The sequence below is a fragment of the Temnothorax nylanderi genome, unplaced genomic scaffold, assembly GCF_030848795.1.
Source record: "Temnothorax nylanderi isolate EJ_2023f unplaced genomic scaffold, tnyl_v1.0 TNYL_tig0029_pilon, whole genome shotgun sequence".
NCBI lineage: Eukaryota > Metazoa > Arthropoda > Insecta > Hymenoptera > Formicidae > Temnothorax > Temnothorax nylanderi.
In genome coordinates, this window is record NW_027249091.1 from 3,059 (window position 1) to 23,529 (window position 20,471).

Below are 20,471 nucleotides of genomic sequence, written 5' to 3' on the forward strand. Positions count from 1 at the left end.
TAGGGGGCTTCCCGTATGTACCCCGTACATACGTACCTCGTACGTACATATGTACCTCGTACATACATACCTCGTACAAATGTACCTCCTACATACGTACCTCGTATACGTAGCCCACCATGATCGCGACATCTGTTGAACAAAAGACATTCGCGAATAGTAGTGGCATCGACGCGGACGTGTCTGGACGTGTCATATCGTTGCTCGAGCAAAGGATTCTTAGACCGTTTTATACGACTGTTATATTATTTACGCAACTAACATGAGTATGAATATATTCACAAGCAGTGACATTCGCAGAATATTTCGCGGTGCGTGCTGGGAGTCACAGTACGAAAATTTTTGAATATTTTGGCATTTTATAATCAATTATATTATGTTTTAAAAACATAAATGGTGTGTTAAACTTTCTGTGATTTTTCAAGAAATATCAAAGCAAAATGTACAAATGTACTAGATGATTGGAGATATCTTTTTTCCTTCCAATCCGATCTTATCTTTCCCCAAACATTTACTTTGAAATTAAAGTAATGATTATTTCTTTTACCTTGCTTTGATATTTCTTGAAAAATCACAGAAAGTTTAACACATTATTTATGTTTTTAAAACATAAAATAATTGATTATAAAATGCCAAAATATTCAAAAATTTTCGCACTGTAACTCCCGGTACGCACCGCGAAATATTCCGCGAATGTCACTGCTTGTGAATATATTCATATTCATGTTAGTTGCGTAAATAATATAACAGTCGTATAAAACGGTCTAAGAATCCTTTGCTCGAGCAACGATATGACACGTCCAGACACGTCCGCGTCGATACCGCATAACGTACTTCCTAACTTCGAGGTACCATCTTCCCTTCTATTTTTGAGGGTACTTATGTCCCTCGTAATTACGTAGGGACTTTTTTTCAACATGTACCTCCAATTTTGGCGACACATGCTTAAGAGTGTAACAATAAGTATTCGGAAGTTGACCACGGCCATAACGACTTATCAGCTTTTGGACACGGCCGATAATAATCACTAATGGAATCTTCGTCAGTCCTTTCGTGTCACTCTCGAAAGCGTTAATGCGTCAACCGTCCATAGGTAGTCAAATCGTGCGTATGTATCGAGGACTTTTAAGGGTCAAAGATTGACAGCCATAAAGCGTTCGCGTATGTTTTGAAAAAGCAACGACACGTTTTACGATCAAAATTGGCGCTTCTGCGAGGCGGCGCGCCGTTCAGATGTCTCGTATCGCGATCGAGAGTCCACTCGTACATAATGTACTTGCGAAAACGACTTAATGCAAAATCCTTAACGTCGCGCTCGCTTCGAACGCTCGAATAGATAAATGTATGTAAAGGACCGTCTACAATCGTAAGAGTATGCAGTAAGCTATTGACCGCAGTCGATTATTGTTGAATTGTAAAAATCCTATATTAGTCAGCTTACTGATGCTTACGTCTTACTGCATACTCTTACGGCTATTGTAGACGGTCCTTAAGACTCGCCGTAAACGCGGCTTGTCGCGCCGTTTTAGAACCGGCACTCCGCTTCCAGCTATTAGCAATATTAATTGGAAAATTGCGACGAAGAAAGCGCGCGTACGTATAGATACGCGTTCAGCGTCGAACGATAAGTGATTTCCACCGCGAGGCGCGATCGTCTGGAATATTAATACCACCTGGTTAAGGAGACGATTTATCCCGGCGACGACGACGACGACATCAGCAACATACTTGCGCAGCCATAAGCGAGTTGAAGGGAAGTAATTTAGACGGAGTTAGCTCCCACAGAGAGCTTTCGCGAGCTGTAAAGTTGGATATCCGTTGGACGTTTCCCGATAATTGTTTATCGTAAAAACGTTAACGGCACACCGAGGCTGCATAATACATCCACTCTTTACGGCATTATTTTACAAGCGGTTTTCGGAGGCGGCACTTTTCTCCTCGAGAAGCGGGCCGACAGGTATTACCGAACTTCCGGCCGCGCTTAATTGCGAGCGGCTTCACGAAATTAAAAACGAGCGTCACGGTGTATATCCGCATATTTCTTGAATTAAACGCGGCGTATACACATACACACACCATGCTCGAAACTTCTGCTCGCGAGTCATTAGCGCGTAATCGTATCGCGACGTAAAATATTGTAAAACTATTTCAAGCACAATTATAAAGATCCCTTTAAAAAAATCGCACGAAAATACCTCGTATAAACCGCTAACTATCGCTTTTTCATAGACACCATTCTATGTATCTCTCAATTCGTTAATGAAAAGACAACATGAAGAAAATGTAAAACTTTTCTTTAGTCTCCAATTATCTCGAAAGCATGCAAGTAGCATAAGTCTTTTCTATTCGACAGCAATACACGAAGTTAAATTATCTACATATTCGCGAAAGTGGCTTTGAGAATACGACGTTTGCAGGTTTTCTTTATATCAAGTCTCTTCGAAGATGCTACGAGCGTGGAGAGCTAAAAGTAGAAGGCTACAAAACTGCCGAACTATTTTTTACCTCAGTAATGACACAAAGATCCCGAACGCGCCGCATGTTCGCGACATCAGGAATCCAACGGTAGGGTCCCTTGTTACGATTCCGATCACATTTTCCAGACATACGCGTCCCGCCATGCCGCCCTTCTTCCTATCGCCCGCCCTCTCTTACGAGACTTCGGCGATCCGATCGATCGACCGTCGTCGTCGACGTCGTCGCCGGGCAGGCAAGACGGCGCGAAGAGGGCATCGCGTGTCTCCTAGCCCTCCCCGAAAAGGGCTTAATCCTAGGCATTCCGCGGGCGAGGACTCGACAGGTCAGAGTCAACTGGCTGGGGAGAGATAGCTGTGACGATAACAGAGAGTACGAAGGAGGAAGGAGCCCGCCCGGACAGGACCAGTCCTCTTTCTCGAACCCGCCGGACCGGATGCTGTATCCCCGAGGTGATTCTCTTGGTCGGAGTGAACGGTGAGGGAACGGGGAAGAGGGAGGAGGAGAAAGAGCCCTCCGGAAAGCGAAGGAGGGAGAGAGCGAAGAAAAGACTCCTTAATTCGCGGTCGGGCCGACCCGGGGCCCCGATTCCCGAGAGATTCGTTTGCATCGCGGGACTTGGTGGTATTTAAGCCCGAGCGGGCTGCGAGATCGCGGCCATGATACCCTCCTCTCGCCCTACCTACTTCTCGTCGAATAACGAGAGAGCGAGAGAGAGAAAGAGAGAGAAAGCGTAGTGGAGCAACGCGAGACAGAAGCAAAAAGAGAGAAAGAAAGCCGGCGGGAAGATTCAGAGGATGAGGCGGCGGCTGAGGAGGAGGAGGATGAGGGAGGAGAGAAAGAGGGCCGATAGAACGGAGAGAGAGTTACAAACGAGAGCCCGTCAGCCAAGCGCGAATTAATTCAACGCACAGGTCTCCCTCCCTCCGTCTCCCTCCTACGACCTTCATCCACCCTGCTCCCTCGACCGACACCGCCGCCCTGTCGCTTTCCCCGTAACTCTGCCCTCTCGAAGATGCGAAGGGTACGGCGAAAGAGAGAGAGAGAGAGAAAGAGAGAGGTAGTGCAAGCGATGTGAGAAGGAGAGAGGGAAGGAGATGGCGTAAAAAGGAAACACGCGGTGAGTCGCGGAGCAACACAGGTGAGATGCCAACATCGGCCAGACACAAACAAAAGGAATTGCGACCGTGGCGGTGACGATCCTCGGAAACGGCGTCGAAAGTGAGATCTCGCAGTCGCGTTATTCGAAAGGCGGGAACGATTCTCTCATCGCGTGCGCGGATGCATGTGCGCCGTCCGGGACCGCATGCGGGACAGTCCGGATACATATAATACATGCTGGCGATGTAAATAGTTATCGATGAAAGTGCACTCAATAAATGCACTTATCGCAATACTACTCAAAATTTCATTTCTTTTATTCATTTCTTTGATATCTCGCGCGATGAAATCTGTGATAGGTCAAAAAATTGATGGCCAAAACTGTAGATATCTTCTCGAGAAATGAAGCAACGTATCGAAAAATTATTTAAAGTCGATTAATCATCAGGGAATGATCATAACTTTGTTTATTAATTATTGTTAGACAATCTTCGATTCTCCGCGCGAAGTTAACAGCGTTTACAAATATCTTGATTGATACTTAATGTATCTAAAAAAAAATGTGTGACAAAATACATAATTTTTTTATTTTCAACTGGAACTTGGAGTCAAAATTTTTCTTCGCGTTTTTCTTCATTAGTTAACGACTGTCACGGCTTTGTAAAAGAACGGCTTTGTATCGACGATACAAAAAAAGTTTAAAATTTAGAACCCTTCTCTCCCGCGAAACTCGAAATCGACCCGCGTTCGGCGTCGCGATGGCGCCCGTTCGGAAAAGGCATTGAATAAGAGAAACGACGTGCTAATCGGCTCGTTTACAGTCACGTGCACGCCCATCGTCCGGCGGTGACGTTCGATTTGCATCGGCCACTTAACGGGTGTACATAATACATCTGCACCCGTCGGCGCCCGTCGATTGCCCCGTCTCGCCCCCTTCACCCGCATCCTACTCACCCTCCATCACGAGCGAATCGGCCCGTCTCTGTTTCCCTCTCCCTCGTGTGCTTTTTTCCTCCCCGTATTTCTCGCCCATCTCTAACTCCTTTCGCGCGCTCTCTATCCGTCATCCCGCCTTTTCTCCCCTTCAAGGCTGCCCGCCCTCCGTTCCCTGTTTCGTTTCTCTCTCTGGATAGCGCGCTCCCTCACTTGCGCCGACCCTCACACGAACCCTCCTCAAACAAGAGAGAGAGAGAGAGAGAGAGAGAGCATTTCCACCCTGCCGCGGCAACTCCGGGCGGCGGCGGCGGCGGCGACAGGGGAGGAAAAGCGAGTCGCAGAGCCAAGGATGGGGGCGAGTATGGCGGAGGCCAGAGGGTAAGGGTGAGAGAGCCGGCAGCCCTACCTTAACAAGTAACAAGGGTGGAGAATTAATGAGAGAGGGCGCTCGGGCGGACACTTGTGGCTACCGTCCGACCCTGGCTATCAAACCGACGCACCACCGAGCCACGAAAAACCCTCGAATTTAACTCACCTTCTCCCGTCGACTTCTCTAGTGGTTGAGGAAAAAAAAACGAGAGAAAAAAAACGTTCCGTTCTCAGCCTCGCGGCGAAATTTTCGGGGAACGATATAACGAATCGCCGACACGTGTACGCGCCGCTCGAGAGGAAGTTACGGGGAGGTTCGCGAGACCCAGGTTCTCGCTTGCTCGTTTCCGGAATTTTAAGGGGAATTGTTCGCCCGCACGTATTTTAAAAATTTTAGGAAGGTCGGTTCTCCGGTGCGCCCCGAAAAGGGCATATCGGAACGATATTGCAGCGAGTCGAATTATAACCGACAGATGTTCCTTGGACCATATCGATTATGAAAATATTATTGTAATCGGATATTTTTCCATCTGTATGTGCAAAATGTGAAACTGCAGATGTAAATCCGCAATCTTTTTGATAACTCGCATTATATTTGATGTTATGCTAAATAACGGTATAATACATTACACATATACAACTATTATACAATAATGATTTAGAATAATGCAACAAAACTATTGTTCCTCATTAACAGGTTTAGGCAAAAATCAATTTCTCACGCGACAGATATTATAGATATATACGAGTTTCTCCAAAAATATGTAAAAGAATGTCGCGCTCGTTCTTTTCAGATGAGAATTCCGCTGCTTCGCTGCACGGGGTTACGCCAACCGGCGAATAAGCTTACACGCACACGTCGGCGATGTCCGCCGTCAGCGACGTCGCGGCGCGTAACGTGAATTTTAATTAAAGCAATTAAGCGTGTGTCCATAGCTAGTCGCATTAACCAAAACGCGCGAGCCGGCTCGCGCTAAAAAAACGCGACAGCGATGTGTCACACGAAAGGGTGGACATCTGGCCTATCTGCACCGTTCTCTCTCGGCCACCCTACGTTCCCTTGTCCTGCTGCCGACCCCACGCGCACCCCCCACGCTAATTTCTACTTACCCGCATAGTGGCGGCCGTGCCTTTATTTTAATTAACACTCAGTGGATTAGTCACCCCGGCGTGCCGGCTCGAAGCTGTTTTCGCGACCCTCCAACTGGCGAATATCGAGGGTAAAATTGGAACATTTTTCACGTAAGCATGATTACTGATCATGCTTAGATTAATTGTACGTAGTTTTTCAGTTACGAGTGATGTTGGCACGATTATATTTATATTTAAAAATCTTCAATTTTACATAATTTTAATAGCTAATCCTTATAGAGGATTGCAAATCGTATTGATATCGGAAAGAACATTTAATTCTTTATTCAAACGCGACAGATTGATATTGCAATCGATGATCTTCTTGTGCAACCGCAGAAAAAAAATAAGTAATATGAGGGATTTCCTAATTAAGATAAGATCATTATACGTTCTAGTTAATAAGCGTCAGACATTCTCGAAGTGATATCTTTCAAACTGTCTACAACATATGAAAAATCTTCTCATTTAATTGCGTCCCGAAGTAGAGAGATTGAAGACAAAGAAAAAAAATCGAAAACCGGAGGAAGCGCGCGTTTCAGCGATGAGATGGGGGCGCAAAACTGGATGCCGATGCGGGGAACGAACGACGAACATCGGTGGGCCCGAGAGCTCGCTCGTATCGTATCGTAAAAATCGAATGTTTCCACAGCGTAGGTGAGTGAGAGAGAGTGAGAGAAAGAGAGAGAGGGAGAGGGAGGAGGGAGGAGGGAGGAGGGAGGAGAGAGGGAGGGAGTGTGAGAGAAGAAGAGAGAGAGAAAGGGAAAGGGAGCAGAGCGCGGCGGAGGCACCTTTACGTTCGTAGACGTGACTCCAACACCGGCTGCGGAAATATATGGGGCCGTAACGGTCGCCGCTGCCACGGGAAGCTCGAGCGGAGGAACTGAACGAGGAACTGAAGTAGCGGCTAGAAGAGGACGGAAGACGACGACGACGACGACGACGACGACGACGATGGGAGGATGGGAGTTCGAAACGAGGGAAACGAGAGCGTTGCGGAGAACGCGAAGCTGGCTTCTCTGGCAAAAGCTGGAACGAGAGAGAGAGACAGAGAAAGAGAACGAGAAGGAGAGAGAGAGAGAGAGAGAGAGAGAGAGAGAGAGAGAGAGAGAGAGAGAGAGAGAGAGAGAGAGAGAGAGAGAGAGAGAGAGAGAGAGAGAAAGAGAGAGAACGAGAGTTATGGAAGCGTTAGAGGGATGGGAAAACCGCCCGCGATGTATGTGTGTGAGAAAGAGAGAGAAGGAAAAACAAGAGAGGGCTGGAATGGAACGAAATGGAACGTGGATATACCCTCCGTCGCTGCCATCGCCGACGCCGACGCCGCCGACGCCGCCGACGCCTCGCTGCTTGTCCGTTGGCTCACGGGACCCTCCCGGCTGGCTCCGCGACAGCCCTCGCGACCCTGTTATTTGCATACGCTGACCTCCTTTACCGATTTCCATGGCCAAACAGAAGCTTCCCGCGGACACGGGGTTTTATTCCCGTCGACTGCTGCCGCGGCTTTTCTACTATCGCCAACTATATAGATCGACACTTGGCTCTGGCGCGATACTGACTTGAAAACGACATGAAAGTTCAAGACACGGGGCCTTTGCGCGAAGAAATGCACGCACTCGGCAAAATTAAGACAGCGTGCTTTTACAGCCAAATGCAATTAAGAATTGTAAAAAAATTATATTAAGTGTTCTCTAATAATTTCTTCATGTCACTATAAATCTTAACAAATTCCATTCGGGTATAATTTAAGAAGAATCTACTAATGCTAGATTAATCTAATCTACGACAGAAATGTTAGTCGCATTGGTAATCCCTAAGTAAATCTATGAAACGATAAAACAAAACCAAACTTCTAAAAACTATTTTCGATAATACGCCATAATAAAATTAAATAAATGTATGTAAGCAATAATAATATGTCTACGTTATATATTAATATTCCTCTATCACATTATATTCGCTCATCAACGCTCCATTATTATAAAGTTCGCACTTTTATCGGGCCCCCGGGCTAATAATTTCGTCAGACCGCCGCGCCGCCAGCATCAGCAGCTTCCATTTATTTACGGGATGCGCGCGTGGCGGGGCAGAGGGGGCGAATGGCGAAACGTTTTATACGCGCGGTGGAGAGAGAAGTCTCGTTCAGAATCAGGCCGAGTCGCCGGTGCACGCTCATTGTCCCGGGTATGAACAATGAGTTACCGGCGCCTTTATCGTCGCGGCGCCGCAAGACGCTCCGTAACGAGACGGCGCGATGGGAATACGAGATTGTCGCGTGCGTTTCTGCGTCCCGCGCGTCACCGCACACGCGCACGCGGGACGCATACACGTATACGCGCGCGCGCACACACAGTGCAGTCAGCTTTTTGGCAGTCGCGCGATACCTCATATTCGCCTCGTCGCCCCTTTGTCGGCGCGGGGGAAATCGTCGTAAGCGGAATACTCGCGACAATAAAGGATCCCGTACGCATGTACACGCGGTTAGGGACTCTGCCTGGCGTATTGCATACCCAACACACGCGAACCCCACGTGTACGCGCACGTACACACACGTGACGCTTTTGTAGGCCCTTCTCGTGCATTTCGTTGCGAATAAATTCTCTCGAAGTATAAATCACGATAGGCAAAGGCGTTTCTTTAGGCCCGATACACCCTATCACGCTCCGCTCACGGTCCGATCAAATATTCTTTCGTTGTTTATTCTTTCGAATCGATCGTTGCTGAAGCGAGACCGGACCAAAACTTGAGCGTTACCCATAGTGTGGATACGTATATTATAAATAATGAAAGAATATTTGATCGGACCGTGAGCGGACTGTCAACGGACCGATAGTATCGGGCCTTATTAATGCGGAGAAATGTCGTGAAATTTTGAAATCTCGATTTCACGTTTTATTTCGACCAGGAAGATCAACACGTTTCAACTCGGAGTGGACCTTTTAACGAGAATTTGAAAGAACATCGTAATATATCAATTTTTCTCGTGAAATTTATATTAAAATCAAAGCTGCTTGTGAGAAATTAACCGGAGACCATCATTAACTTCCTTATCTATTTATTTTAATTATGGATTACGCGTGGCTTCTTTTCGTTTTTCTCCGTTTTTTTTGTTACAGTGTAGATCGGCACGAGGGTGTCGCAATTAATATCTCATTCTGTCTCAATGCAACGCACGTCGATTGACGCCGCTGAATTAATTGATATTTGAAAGTTCGGTGAAAGTGTGTGTCCACTGTAAATCACGCATGCCGATCGCCATGCCGTTAAAGAGACATTTAAAAGCGCGGGCGTGCATAGTAAAGCCGGATTCCTACTAAGCGAGCGAGCGCGAATGAACGCGAATCAACAACTCGCTTCAATGAACGCGAACGATGTCGCCGCACTGTACGTTCATTCGTGTTTGTTCGCGCTCGCTTGGTCCGGATCCGGCCAAACGATATCAAAAACGAGTTAACGACGACGTCGAAAAACAGACTGAGGCAGATCGCGGGATTCCTGTCATTCCTGACGGCATGTGCACGTTTTCCACGATTAAGTACGTTCACCGATCTCACGCGCGCGCACGCAATCGGAGCTTTCGGTTACGGCTCACTTCGTCGCGTTTAACGCAACGAAGCTCTCACGAGCGAGCGTCGATGTATCCGTCGCCTCGTGGAGAAGAGACTCCGGATACACGGACGCCAGGACTCGTCCAGGACGTGTCCGGACATCGAACGGCTTGCTAATGCGGGCCCCGAGCGCGGCGCGGAAAATGAGCGTATGCATATGCGCCGCGGTGTACGCCGCCGAGAAAATCGAGAGACGGCTCTCGCGGCGGAAGGTTTAACAGACACGTGGCGTACGTAAAAAAAAAGAAAATTATCGAAAGTGCAAAATTTACTGCCGAGAGGCGTCGCTCGACGTTACACGCGACGCAATGACGTAAAAGATGAAAATTAAGTATTTGCCGGTGCGGCTGTGGCGAAATGGACGCAGACTTCGGAGAATTGACTCTTACGGGAGAAACGCAGCACGCAAAGAACACACGGAAATGTTTTCGAGAAAAGAAAGATCATACATAAAGGAAAAGACTCTTCCTCGCGAAATATGGAGGCATTTCGACGGAAAAATATTTTATATCGCGTGATTTCTTGTTTAAGATCGCAGCTTTGAAAGTCACATCTGGAAGATGCGCTGCGATCTTCTATGCGCAAGACTAATTATCTTAATATTTTAGATTGGGAGCAGTGAAATAGCGACAGTGAAATTTCACGTGAGAATGAAGATATAATAACCGCGAAATTTAATGTGACGCGAGAATAGTGCGAACCAATGCGAACTCTATATAGAAAACCATAATAAGAGGATCTCAAAAGATGAGAAACAAGATTCACGATAACATTGCACGATGATCCAGCATCCAGAAAGCCCAATTATGGAATTTTTCAGAAAAGGAGCAATATAACATTTTTAATATCGTCCGCAAACGGACTTTACCAATTAATTCATTATATTATTTTATTTACATATACAATGCGATTTTAGTGGCACAATTGGCACAAAAATTCAACATTGACTTTAATTCAATATTAATGTTTCTTGTTTATTTAGCAATCTACTAAGATCAGGAATTCGCAATATTTTAATTTTCTGCGAACGAAAGTAAATCCCACTTATCGTCTCATCTAATTTGTCCCGCTGAGCAACAGAGCGTTTGTTAAACCGCAATGAGACGCACCGAATAAATAGATAATTATAATGCAAGGATAATTGTACTCACCATCCTGCGCAGCAGCGTTTGTCCCTCCGCGCCAAATGCTGCACCCTCGATCTAGCCGTCCACTCGCCCACCGATCGATGAAGAAAAAACGCGGTTAATTACCGCTACGCACATCGATTAATAACGCGATACGTTCGCGCGCGGCACTTGACTCGGCACTCCCGACGCGCATTCACGCACGTGCGCACGTACACACGTTTACCTTCCAACGTGATAGAAAATACCGCGACACTTTTGCGCCGATGATTGAATATCGCATTTGAGAGAACTTGAACCGCCGTCATGCATACATGTATACATATATCTTAGTATGTAACGATCAAACGACACACTCGCGACACTCTTAATGCACTTTACGCAAGGTACATATACTCTTTATTTTACACACCCGCATTTTGGTACGTCGAGTATCGGTACACTGTGCGATCGTCACGGATCGCAGCAGTGAGACGCGCGCGTTGATTTACGACATTTACGTGATTAACGTTTGTTCGATGCTCCGCGCGACGCTGTCGAAATGTAAGTGAGCGCGGACGTACGCGTATTTTTCACTAAAAACGAACACGGTAGTCGCACGGGTCAATGTCACGATGACTTTAATTGCCGCGACCGTTCTCGCCGGAACAATCGCACGCGATCATCAGCAGCAAGATATCAACAACTTGCACGCATTTATATAACGATCCTTTTCAGGGTTGAGAAAACAATGATAAAGAAGATAGAGTAAAAGAGTAGAGAGATGGATCGACGTAAAGAAACGTCTCTGCGTTATACGGTCACGTGTATATTGTCGTAATTTACATATAGCACAGTAATATTGTATATTACACGTGATTTGTGTTAAATCGAAATATATATAATATTAAAACTATGTAATATAATATATAAAAAGTGGCAATTAGTATCTTGTTGTCAAGTAAATTTGTGTATTAGAAGATTAACATTTTTTAAGATTAAAGAGCAACGTTACTTTCTTTTCGGGAATATATGAATCGTAATCGTATAATCGTAAATATCAAATATAAAATTCGTAGATATTAAATATATATATAAATTATTTACTATGATTTTAAATCGTAGATTATCCCGGAACAAGTTTTGAGTGAATAAAATGACCGTTATACCGTTTACCGTCATACTACTGGTTAGATATTTACATCCTTATTTGTATTTAATGAGATTTTATTCTGTTTTATTTTCGACTTGAGAAACACACATTCTTAAAAACATTACTTTCTTCTTCAATTAAATACTTAATAGAATCAGCGATTAGATCAAAAGGATCATAATTTTATTCGTTCTACGATTATATTCATACTTTAATTATATTATGCGCAATAACTAATTTAAATTTATGCGCATTGACTTTATTTATGAAACAGGTTCGACGATATAAGTATTCAAAAAAGTTTAAAACATTCGATAAATATTTTTCGGTATGTTACGAAACATACCGAATTATATATATTATAGGTATATCGGTACATGAAAGTTTCTATTATTTAAATCAATCGCAGAAAATTTATTTATTATTTTTACGGTCATTAAAGTTCAACAAATTAGATTTGGAAAGTTATTCATAGTTAAAACTTCAGATTAAAAATAAAATCGAAAATAATATATGTTAAATAGAAAAATTAGAAACGATTAAAAAAATTTTTCAAATTTATCGAGCAAGAAGTTAATTTGACCATATTTTATTTAGTGTTGTAAATATTCTCCTTTTTAATTTATATTAACAAATTCATGTTAAAAAACTTGCATATAATCTATTTTTACACTACTACAGTCTTATTGCTGTTATTATTGCTACGGCAAAAGACACTTTCTAAAAAAAACTATTGTGTGCTGTCATCTAACGATGCATTACTCGAATTTCGCTTGCGTGTACTCGATAAATTTTAGCATATTGGTATTACATATGTTTATCCAACGAACTCGATATCTTTATCTTCTGCATAAATCTTTTTACCGATGTATAGTAATACCACTACATCGTTACGGGTTAGCGGGAGCGTTCAAGATATATGGCGGAAAATTTAATATTTTCACAGGCACACGGCGACCGTTAACATTCGCGAACTGGTGGCGAGCGTGTTCGGACGTGTTTCGTAGCGGAGGTGCCAGGAAAAAAAACTGAAGAAGAAGGCGACCTTAGCTGCGACTCGCTGCGAGTCCGTATTTTATTTATTATAAATTTTTAAGAGCAAAAATGCAAAATCATGCTGACTGCATATTATTATATATAAAGAGTATATAAAAAAAAATTCACGAATCTATGTAACTTATTTTATGAGAGATCTTGTTATTACGAATCCATAATTCGTAATAACAAGATTTCTCATAAAATAAGTTACATAGATTCGTGAATTTTTTTTTATATACTCTTTATATATACGAATCCATAATTCGTAATAACAAGATTTCTCATAAAATAAGTTACATAGATTCGTGAATTTTTTTTTATATACTCTTTATATATAATAATGCAGTCAGCTACAGAGCCCGATTTTGCATTTTTGCTCTTAAAAATTTATAATAAATAAAATACGGAGTTAAAGTGCAGTTTAACGTGCACTTAGTGCATACAGTGCACCTGAGTTTGCCTGGGTCTCCTGCCGACTCTTAAGGAATAAATAAGTATATTAGGTTAATAAGATGATATTTCGTTATAGATTAAGAAATCTATACGGCGCTACAAGTGCTACAATCTGGTCCATTTACGTAGCAACTGCAACATTCGTAACTTAAGTGGACCAATCGGAGCGTAGCGTTTGGAGCGTAGCGTTCATAACATTTAGAAACATCAACTGGACCGCAGCCATCGACGGTACTTCATCGTACTTATCGACGAAGACCGCGAACGCGACAATTTGAAATTATCGCGTTTGAGAAAATGGCGCACTTATATATGGCATGCATATTCGAGCAAGAATTCGTACTGAAACTAATCTGGAAAATACGACATCTTTTCACGCGAATCCTCAGATACGAATATCCCCTCGTTTTTTTTCCAGATATTGCGCTTATGCGCGAGTAACCTTGTACTGAGAAATTTATCACATATTAATTGACAAAGCTGAATTACCGTTCGGTAACGGCACGAAATTGTCAAGTGCCAATCTCGCAAAAATCACGTATCTATGAATTAATATGTACAAAATATTACCATGTATAATTATAATAATATTCGCGCGCCCTCTCACATTATATAACATAAAACATAAATATCTCGTCCTATCAATTCATCTCTTCTCTTTCTTCCTCCTCTATCGTGCTTTTCTCGAATCTTGAGAAGAGTCGCCATTAACGCGACAAGTCGTGCGGAATAAACGCGACTTGAACGCGACTGGAATGACTCACCGTCGTCGCGCGTAGCCGGCCATCACATTACAAGTTCGCGTCTTTTCGCGATGACGAAACCTCCGCGCTCATCCTCCGAACGTTACTTAATTCGTGCTCGCAAAGCCGGCGAGCCGCCGCGAGCCGCGACCGGCTCCGCGCACCCGAACCCGAGGACTCCGAACTCCGAAGTTCCGAACAGTCCGAACTGGTCCGAACTCCGTACTCCGTCACTCCGCCGAGGAGAAGCTCCGATTCAAACGGCGCGATATTCACGGCGTCACGTGACCGCCGGACTGAAGTTGCGCGTTGCGCGTGCGTCGCTCCGGCGCGTTACGTCACGCTCCGAAATCAAACAAGTTCACGCCATAACCGCACGCACGGCGCGAGCTAACCTATCCCACGTATCCGCGACGTGCCGATGTCGATTTAAAGGAGGGACAGGGATTACAGTCCCCTGCAGTCCCCGCCGCGAACGCGACATGTCGGCAGGCGAGCTTAGCTGTCCGATTGAGAGACGTTGACCCGCGTCGAGAGTCGCCAGGATGTTCGTCGACCCGTCATCGCGCTTCGCACCACGAACTTGATATTCTATTTCGAGTCGTACGCAATGCGTTAATCGTTTATTTATAAACGTGTCGCTTCTGCAACTGACGTTTACCCCCTTGCGCACTCTCGCGTTATCGTAAAATGCGTTAAGCTTCAACGTCCCTCTCTCTCTCCCCGTCACACTGTTTTTTTTTTTTTTTTTTCATTTTCGTGTACAAGTTATGGACGAGGTTTGGTTTCACCTCTCGAATCAGCTCGAAACGTTGCAGGTAATCGGATTTCCCTCAGATCTCTTCGCGCTTTATATAATCTTGCTTTATATATTTTCAATTATAATTTTTCAATTTGGAACAATTGGAACTGACACCTATTTATTGCCTTTGTTTTCAAATTTCATGGAACTCGCGTGACTTCGCAGTGTATACTTAGAAACTACCTATATTTGTGTAATGAAAGATAAACGTTTTAGTATATTGTGTGTCAGTATTATATAAATAGTTCAATATTATGTAATATTTTGGTGTCTCAGACTTAATGTGCGAATCACTTGGCATAAAATATAATTATTCATAGAAATCTCAGTATACTACACAAAAAAATTTGGGGGAAGGTACAAGCATCGCTAGCGGCGCAACAGGGGCAGCAATGGTGTGCGGCGTGGCTAGCGCAGTTGCGAGAATTTATCCAGCAGCTTTGCGACGAGCAACACGCTCAGTACGCCAAAGACATCGGGCTGGGCATGGCTGCCTCTGTACAGAGAGGGTGGCAAGAAATTCAGTTTCAGTATTACAATAGTCAATGGAACACAATAGATTTTTATCGCCAACTGGGAACCTTGTGTGCTGGTAAAGGTACGTTGAATATTTCAAAAATGTTTCGACAATGTCACGTTTCTGTATGTAGCGCCAAAGTGGATTTTTATCGTACGTATGTTTGTTTATATTCTGTCCAGTGTCAAGGAGAGAAGCGATGTTTTGCTTGACAGGCCTAATGATTGGAACTATAACCGGCTACTATATCGGCGTAACTTGGAAACCTGCCTCTCGACATGTACATCATATAAAAGCTATTGCCTGCCACCATTATTACGGTATCGAGGTATATATCGTGTATAATGCCTGCGTTCGTTTATTCGCATTGCCAATGGGAATAAACAAACGCAAGCATGACATTCTATTACAGTTTTGAGTATAGATATAGATATCGTGTCTCGTTATTGTTACAGGGTGTGCTGATGATAGACGACTCCGAAATGCCAACGATTAAAAAATCGAACGAATTACTCATACAAGTTAAGGCCGCTTCACTTAATGTTATCGATACAAAGATATGCTCCGGTTACTCTAGGATTTATAGAAGATTACTTAACTCAGGAGTAAGTAAACTTTCTTGAACGCCCACCGATATCCGAATACAACGCAATATCGTTGTAATGCACGAACGTATGTATTTAGAAACAGAAAGAACTACCTGTAACTTTAGGGAGGGATTGCGCCGGAGTGATAGTCGACGTTGGACAAGGCGTTATCAACTTCGACATCGGAGATGAGGTATTTTTAGCCGTACCATCGTGGGCTTCTGGCACGATGGCGGAATATATAATTGTTCCAGAAACGCAAGTAGCAAGACGGCCTAAATCATGTAACTTCGAAGCCTCCGCCAGCCTGCCTTACAATGGTTGCTTGGCGTGGGACGCTTTAGTTAATAGATCTGTCATCAAGGAAGGCAATGCCAAAGGAAAACGGTAATGCTCTTGATGCTCACTCTTAGCTATTGTATCTGAAATATCAATTGATATAATATTATCGTTATAGAGTTCTCGTTTTCGGCGGAAGTACTCCGATCGGTTGTATCTTGATACAATTAATTAAGTTATGGGGTGGATATGTAGTAACCGCTTGCCGAACAGACGCCGTGCCCATAATGAGAGCATTGGGTGCCGACGAAGTTATGATAATAAACGAAACTGACATCGAAAAGGAACTACAATTACACGATAAGTACGAAAAACTTCTCTGCACAAGACTTATAATATATTTCAAATTATCTTATTTAAATGAAAGAATAGAAAATGTAGTGGTTTTTTTTTAATTATATCGAGCTCATCTCTTATTACAGGTACGATGCGATTTTTTATACTGATAATCAACCCTTTCAAGAACATATTTTAAAGAAACACTTGTTGCCTCATGGCTCCTATGTATCAACTGTTCCTGAACAATTGACGTCAGACTCGCTGGGATTTATTTGTGGAAACATATTTGCTGGATGTGTTAGAATAAAATTATTGGTTCAGGTATCGGTTTATTCCAGTTAATTCCATTCCAATTAATAATCATCAACTGTATTACTGACTGATACTTTAAATTATAGTATATGTTCGGATTTAATATGCATCAATGGAAGGAAGGAGCAAAGTTGAATGTCGCATATTTGCGAACATTGTGCGAGCTGACCGATGCGAATCAATTGCAAACGGTTGTGGACAGGGTGTATGCGCCATACAATATCGAGCGAGCGTTGCTCCATGTCTTAGATCCAAACTCTATTGGTAGTACGATTATAACGTTTCAGTGACAGTATCATTGGAAGAAATTTATATCGCGACTATATATCTTTTGTACATAACAGTTGTATAATTTTTGGCGGCTAATCATTGCCGTATACTGTTAATAAATATTTACATCATTGCAAACCAAGAAATGGTAGTTCAAACATGCTTGGTGCTACAATAAAGACTGATGTGATATAATTAATAGACATAGAATACTTTATCCTTTTCTAAAATCCTTGCCAAGTTATATTAATAAGAAATAAAATATATATGATGAAGATATATGATAATGACAATATATGTGATGATACTGATGATTATCCGCTTGAATCTAAATGATGTAACAATGTTGTTTGTTAAGATTTTTATAAAAACATGCTGCGACAGATTATTGTTGAACGCTCGCTATGATACATTCATAATATATATTGTACACGAATATTGTATATATTTTGCGAAATAAATAGAAAAAATTATACTATGGTTACTAGTTCGAGACTGCAATTTGCATAGAAATTTATAAAAAAAATAAACGCGCGACATGTGTATAAGACACTGTGCCGAAATGGAATTTTATACAAGACACAAGTACGCTATCATTGTATATTTTTTGTCAAATTTGTAAAATTATTCTCACTTTGCTTTACCACGAAATTTGCTGTTACCTGCCTTCGTCTTTTTAGCCGGTGTCTTTTTTTCTTCCGCCTATAATAATGTGTAAAGAAAATATCTTAATTAATTAAAATTCAGAGATATAAAATAATAATATTAAAAGTTCAAGAAATATCTCACCTTCCTTTTTGGAGTCGGAGTCGAGTTTGGCAAAACTTTGAAGAACGAGTCCAATCGGCCCTGCGTGGACGTATTTCGGGCCTTGTAAAGTTTCTTTGCTCCATTTCTAACCCGTTCTTCGTTAAACTGTTTGTCACCACATAAATACTTCACCAGACCTTCTTCATCTGGTTCGGACCATTTTAGCTTGCAAGATGAAAGAATATTCAGTATATTTGATTTACGTAAGGAAAAATTATTCGGTATAAAAAACAATACCTGGATGTCATCTGGATTCGATACTTCTGGTTCTTGAAACAATAATCTTGCCTCTTTGTAATTCCAATCTTCCGGTATGGGATATTTCTTGGTATCTATATTGTCAATAATCTTTTCAAGGTTTCTATGATTTTTTATCAACTCTATTGCCCTTTTTGGGCCAACGCCTCTGATACTATTTGTATAATCACATCCCAACATAATACAGAGGTCGATAAACTGTAAATTATGTATTATTTCAGAATAATGAATAAACTTGTAATAAAAAATCATTGTGTTGAGTAAACACAATCTGAATGCACACCTCATCATGATTCAGTTCCAAACCCGCTAGAACTTTATCGAAATGAATCTCCTGTACGGGTAACTTCCTGGCTTCGCTGAAGGTTAAGCGTCGTAGTAGCACGTTGCAGCCAAAAGTGAGTGCGTCCATATCTTCCGTAGCAGTAGCAAAAACTTTACCAGCTTTCACTAAAGCGGCACACTGTGCTTCAGCCTCGCAAGGAGCCTGCACAGAAAATATCCATTAGGAATAAATAAAGAAACTGTGATTTCACATAAATGCTTACATCAATATAAGGTATGCCCATTAACCGAAGTAATTCCTTAGCTTCCTCAGCGTGAGTTTTCGTAACTTTAACCAATCTCCTATTAAACTTGTCTATAGCTTCCACATTTCCTTTAATAAAAAAATAACTATAATAATCTTTTGCAATCTTCTTACGTCGAACATAATGAATTATTTTCAGAGTATTATTACAGCAATAAAGATATATGTCATTACCATCTTCTTCAGCAGCCTGCAGGAGTTTCTGTGCCTCATCCCTCCTTTCAGCTCTTTTGGCTAATTCTCCACTTTTCAGATTTGGTGGTTTTCCATCAAATACGTACACAGGCTTTACTCCTTGCTCCACCAAGCGTATGGTACGATAAAATGTACCCATTAAATGGCTGCGTAACAAAATTTACATTGCCAATTAGTTTTTATCTTAATCTTCTGTATTATTTGATGAAAATCTGATAAAATTTGTAACAAAAGATTGTCGTGCAATCAAGAAATATACCTAGTTGTTTCGCCATCTACAGTAGTGAGCTGGGCTCCTTCACTGCGCACAGCTATGAGAAACTGATACAAACACATGGATGCGTCGATAGCTATCTTGCGACCTGAAGCCAAATAGAAGAAATAACATTAAAAACAGGTTCGATAATTGATTGTAACATGAGGATGCAGAATACAGATAGTAAAATTTTGTCGCCAAGATACGAAGATCGTGTCGATCGTGGTTCTCGGTCAAAGGCACAAAATCAAACGCAAGACAGACAATAACCACATACCGAAGTAATGCTTCAATTCTCGCTCTTTGATAGCTTCCGGAGCAATGTCCGCTATTAACTTTGACAAGCCTAAAATACCCATATCGGCAAAATGTCATGCACGTGAAACCGATAACTGCGTCATACAGACATTTTCTGAGAGACGAATGTGGCAATGTGCTTCCCGCCAATTTCCACAAGACGAACGAGGTCTGAAGTAAAGGTGCGATTTCACGATGACGCTCGACGCTGGATTCGAGCGTCAAAAAGCTAAACTGTGTTTAGCCAGAGAGAAACCTGAGAGAGGCCATCCCGGCGTTTTTTGTCAATTTTTGTGTGCCCGATTTTCCGACGCGCCGCCTGAGAAAGTGCAACTCAACTACGTCGTTTCGCTCGGTAACCGCACATGGTTTGCGTCCGTGCTAATGGTTCGTATCCGAACTAGCCAGCTGGAGGGGATCTGCTGGCCGCGGCGGCCGCGCTCGGCCGGCCCGGCGCTCGGCAAGCTTCGAGCGAGGAGAGAAGGACAGACATACGATCTGCTGTCTCGGCTGTCTCCTTCTCTCTTGAGCTATGACGTAGCTGCTTCGGCACGCGCCGGCTATGCGACGTTGCCACGATGCCACGCATTTCGGGTATCGCGTACGGTGTCTCGCCGAGTGCCGAATCTCGAGTTGGCAAATCGACGAGATGCGCTACGTTACATTTATAAATATTTATAAATATATATGTATATATGTATGTATGTATGTATATGGGCAGATCCATTACTTTTCGACCAAAGGTTGCGGGGGTGGGTCACCGATTTTGATGCCGATTTTTTCCTCGAAAGTACACTAGAAAAGGAGATGATCCTAAAAATTTGAGCCCGATTCGATCAAATCCGGCCGT

At 42.8% G+C, this 20,471-nt stretch overlaps 2 protein-coding genes across 4 annotated transcripts; one reads left to right on the forward strand and one right to left on the reverse strand.

The window, feature by feature from the left end:
* Positions 1-14,455: 14,455 nt before the first annotated feature.
* Positions 14,456-17,689, forward strand: LOC139770368 (reticulon-4-interacting protein 1, mitochondrial). 2 transcript variants are annotated; one of them, XM_071702266.1, is made up of 8 exons: positions 14,456-14,928; positions 15,233-15,510; positions 15,612-15,757; positions 15,885-16,034; positions 16,114-16,403; positions 16,474-16,659; positions 16,778-16,955; positions 17,033-17,689. In XM_071702266.1, the coding sequence occupies exons 2-8, from the start codon at positions 15,399-15,401 to the stop codon at positions 17,234-17,236; spliced, it is 1,266 nt and encodes a 421-aa protein (XP_071558367.1). In that variant the 5' UTR covers positions 14,456-14,928; positions 15,233-15,398; the 3' UTR covers positions 17,237-17,689. The 2 variants fall into 2 exon arrangements, with proteins under 2 accessions (XP_071558367.1, XP_071558366.1); XM_071702265.1 differs by having other exon boundaries at positions 15,270-15,510.
* Fen1 (flap endonuclease 1) lies at positions 16,944-19,917 on the reverse strand. 2 transcript variants are annotated; one of them, XM_071702268.1, is made up of 8 exons: positions 19,732-19,917; positions 19,328-19,430; positions 19,048-19,214; positions 18,833-18,942; positions 18,568-18,771; positions 18,264-18,482; positions 18,006-18,191; positions 16,944-17,918 (listed from the first exon to the last, which is right to left on the reverse strand). In XM_071702268.1, exons 2-8 carry the CDS (start codon positions 19,402-19,404, stop codon positions 17,847-17,849), a joined length of 1,035 nt encoding a protein of 344 aa, XP_071558369.1. In that variant the 5' UTR covers positions 19,405-19,430; positions 19,732-19,917; the 3' UTR covers positions 16,944-17,846. The 2 variants fall into 2 exon arrangements, with proteins under 2 accessions (XP_071558369.1, XP_071558368.1); XM_071702267.1 differs by having other exon boundaries at positions 19,602-19,917.
* Positions 19,918-20,471: the final 554 nt, after the last annotated feature.

Excerpts from the sequence above, each read along its gene's own strand:
- LOC139770368 (XM_071702265.1), top strand. The coding sequence starts at position 14,881 with ATGGACGAGGTTTGGTTTCACCTCTCGAATCAGCTCGAAACGTTGCAG. Across the intron at positions 15,511-15,611 it reads AACCTTGTGTGCTGGTAAAG|TGTCAAGGAGAGAAGCGATG; the intron begins GTACGTTGAATA and ends TATTCTGTCCAG. Across the intron at positions 16,956-17,032 it reads GAATAAAATTATTGGTTCAG|TATATGTTCGGATTTAATAT; the intron begins GTATCGGTTTAT and ends TTTAAATTATAG.
- Fen1 (XM_071702267.1), bottom strand. The coding sequence starts at position 19,683 with ATGGGTATTTTAGGCTTGTCAAAGTTAATAGCGGACATTGCTCCGGAA. Across the intron at positions 19,215-19,327 it reads GTAGATGGCGAAACAACTAG|CCATTTAATGGGTACATTTT; the intron begins GTATATTTCTTG and ends TTTGTTACGCAG. Across the intron at positions 18,772-18,832 it reads TGGGCATACCTTATATTGAT|GCTCCTTGCGAGGCTGAAGC; the intron begins GTAAGCATTTAT and ends TTTTCTGTGCAG.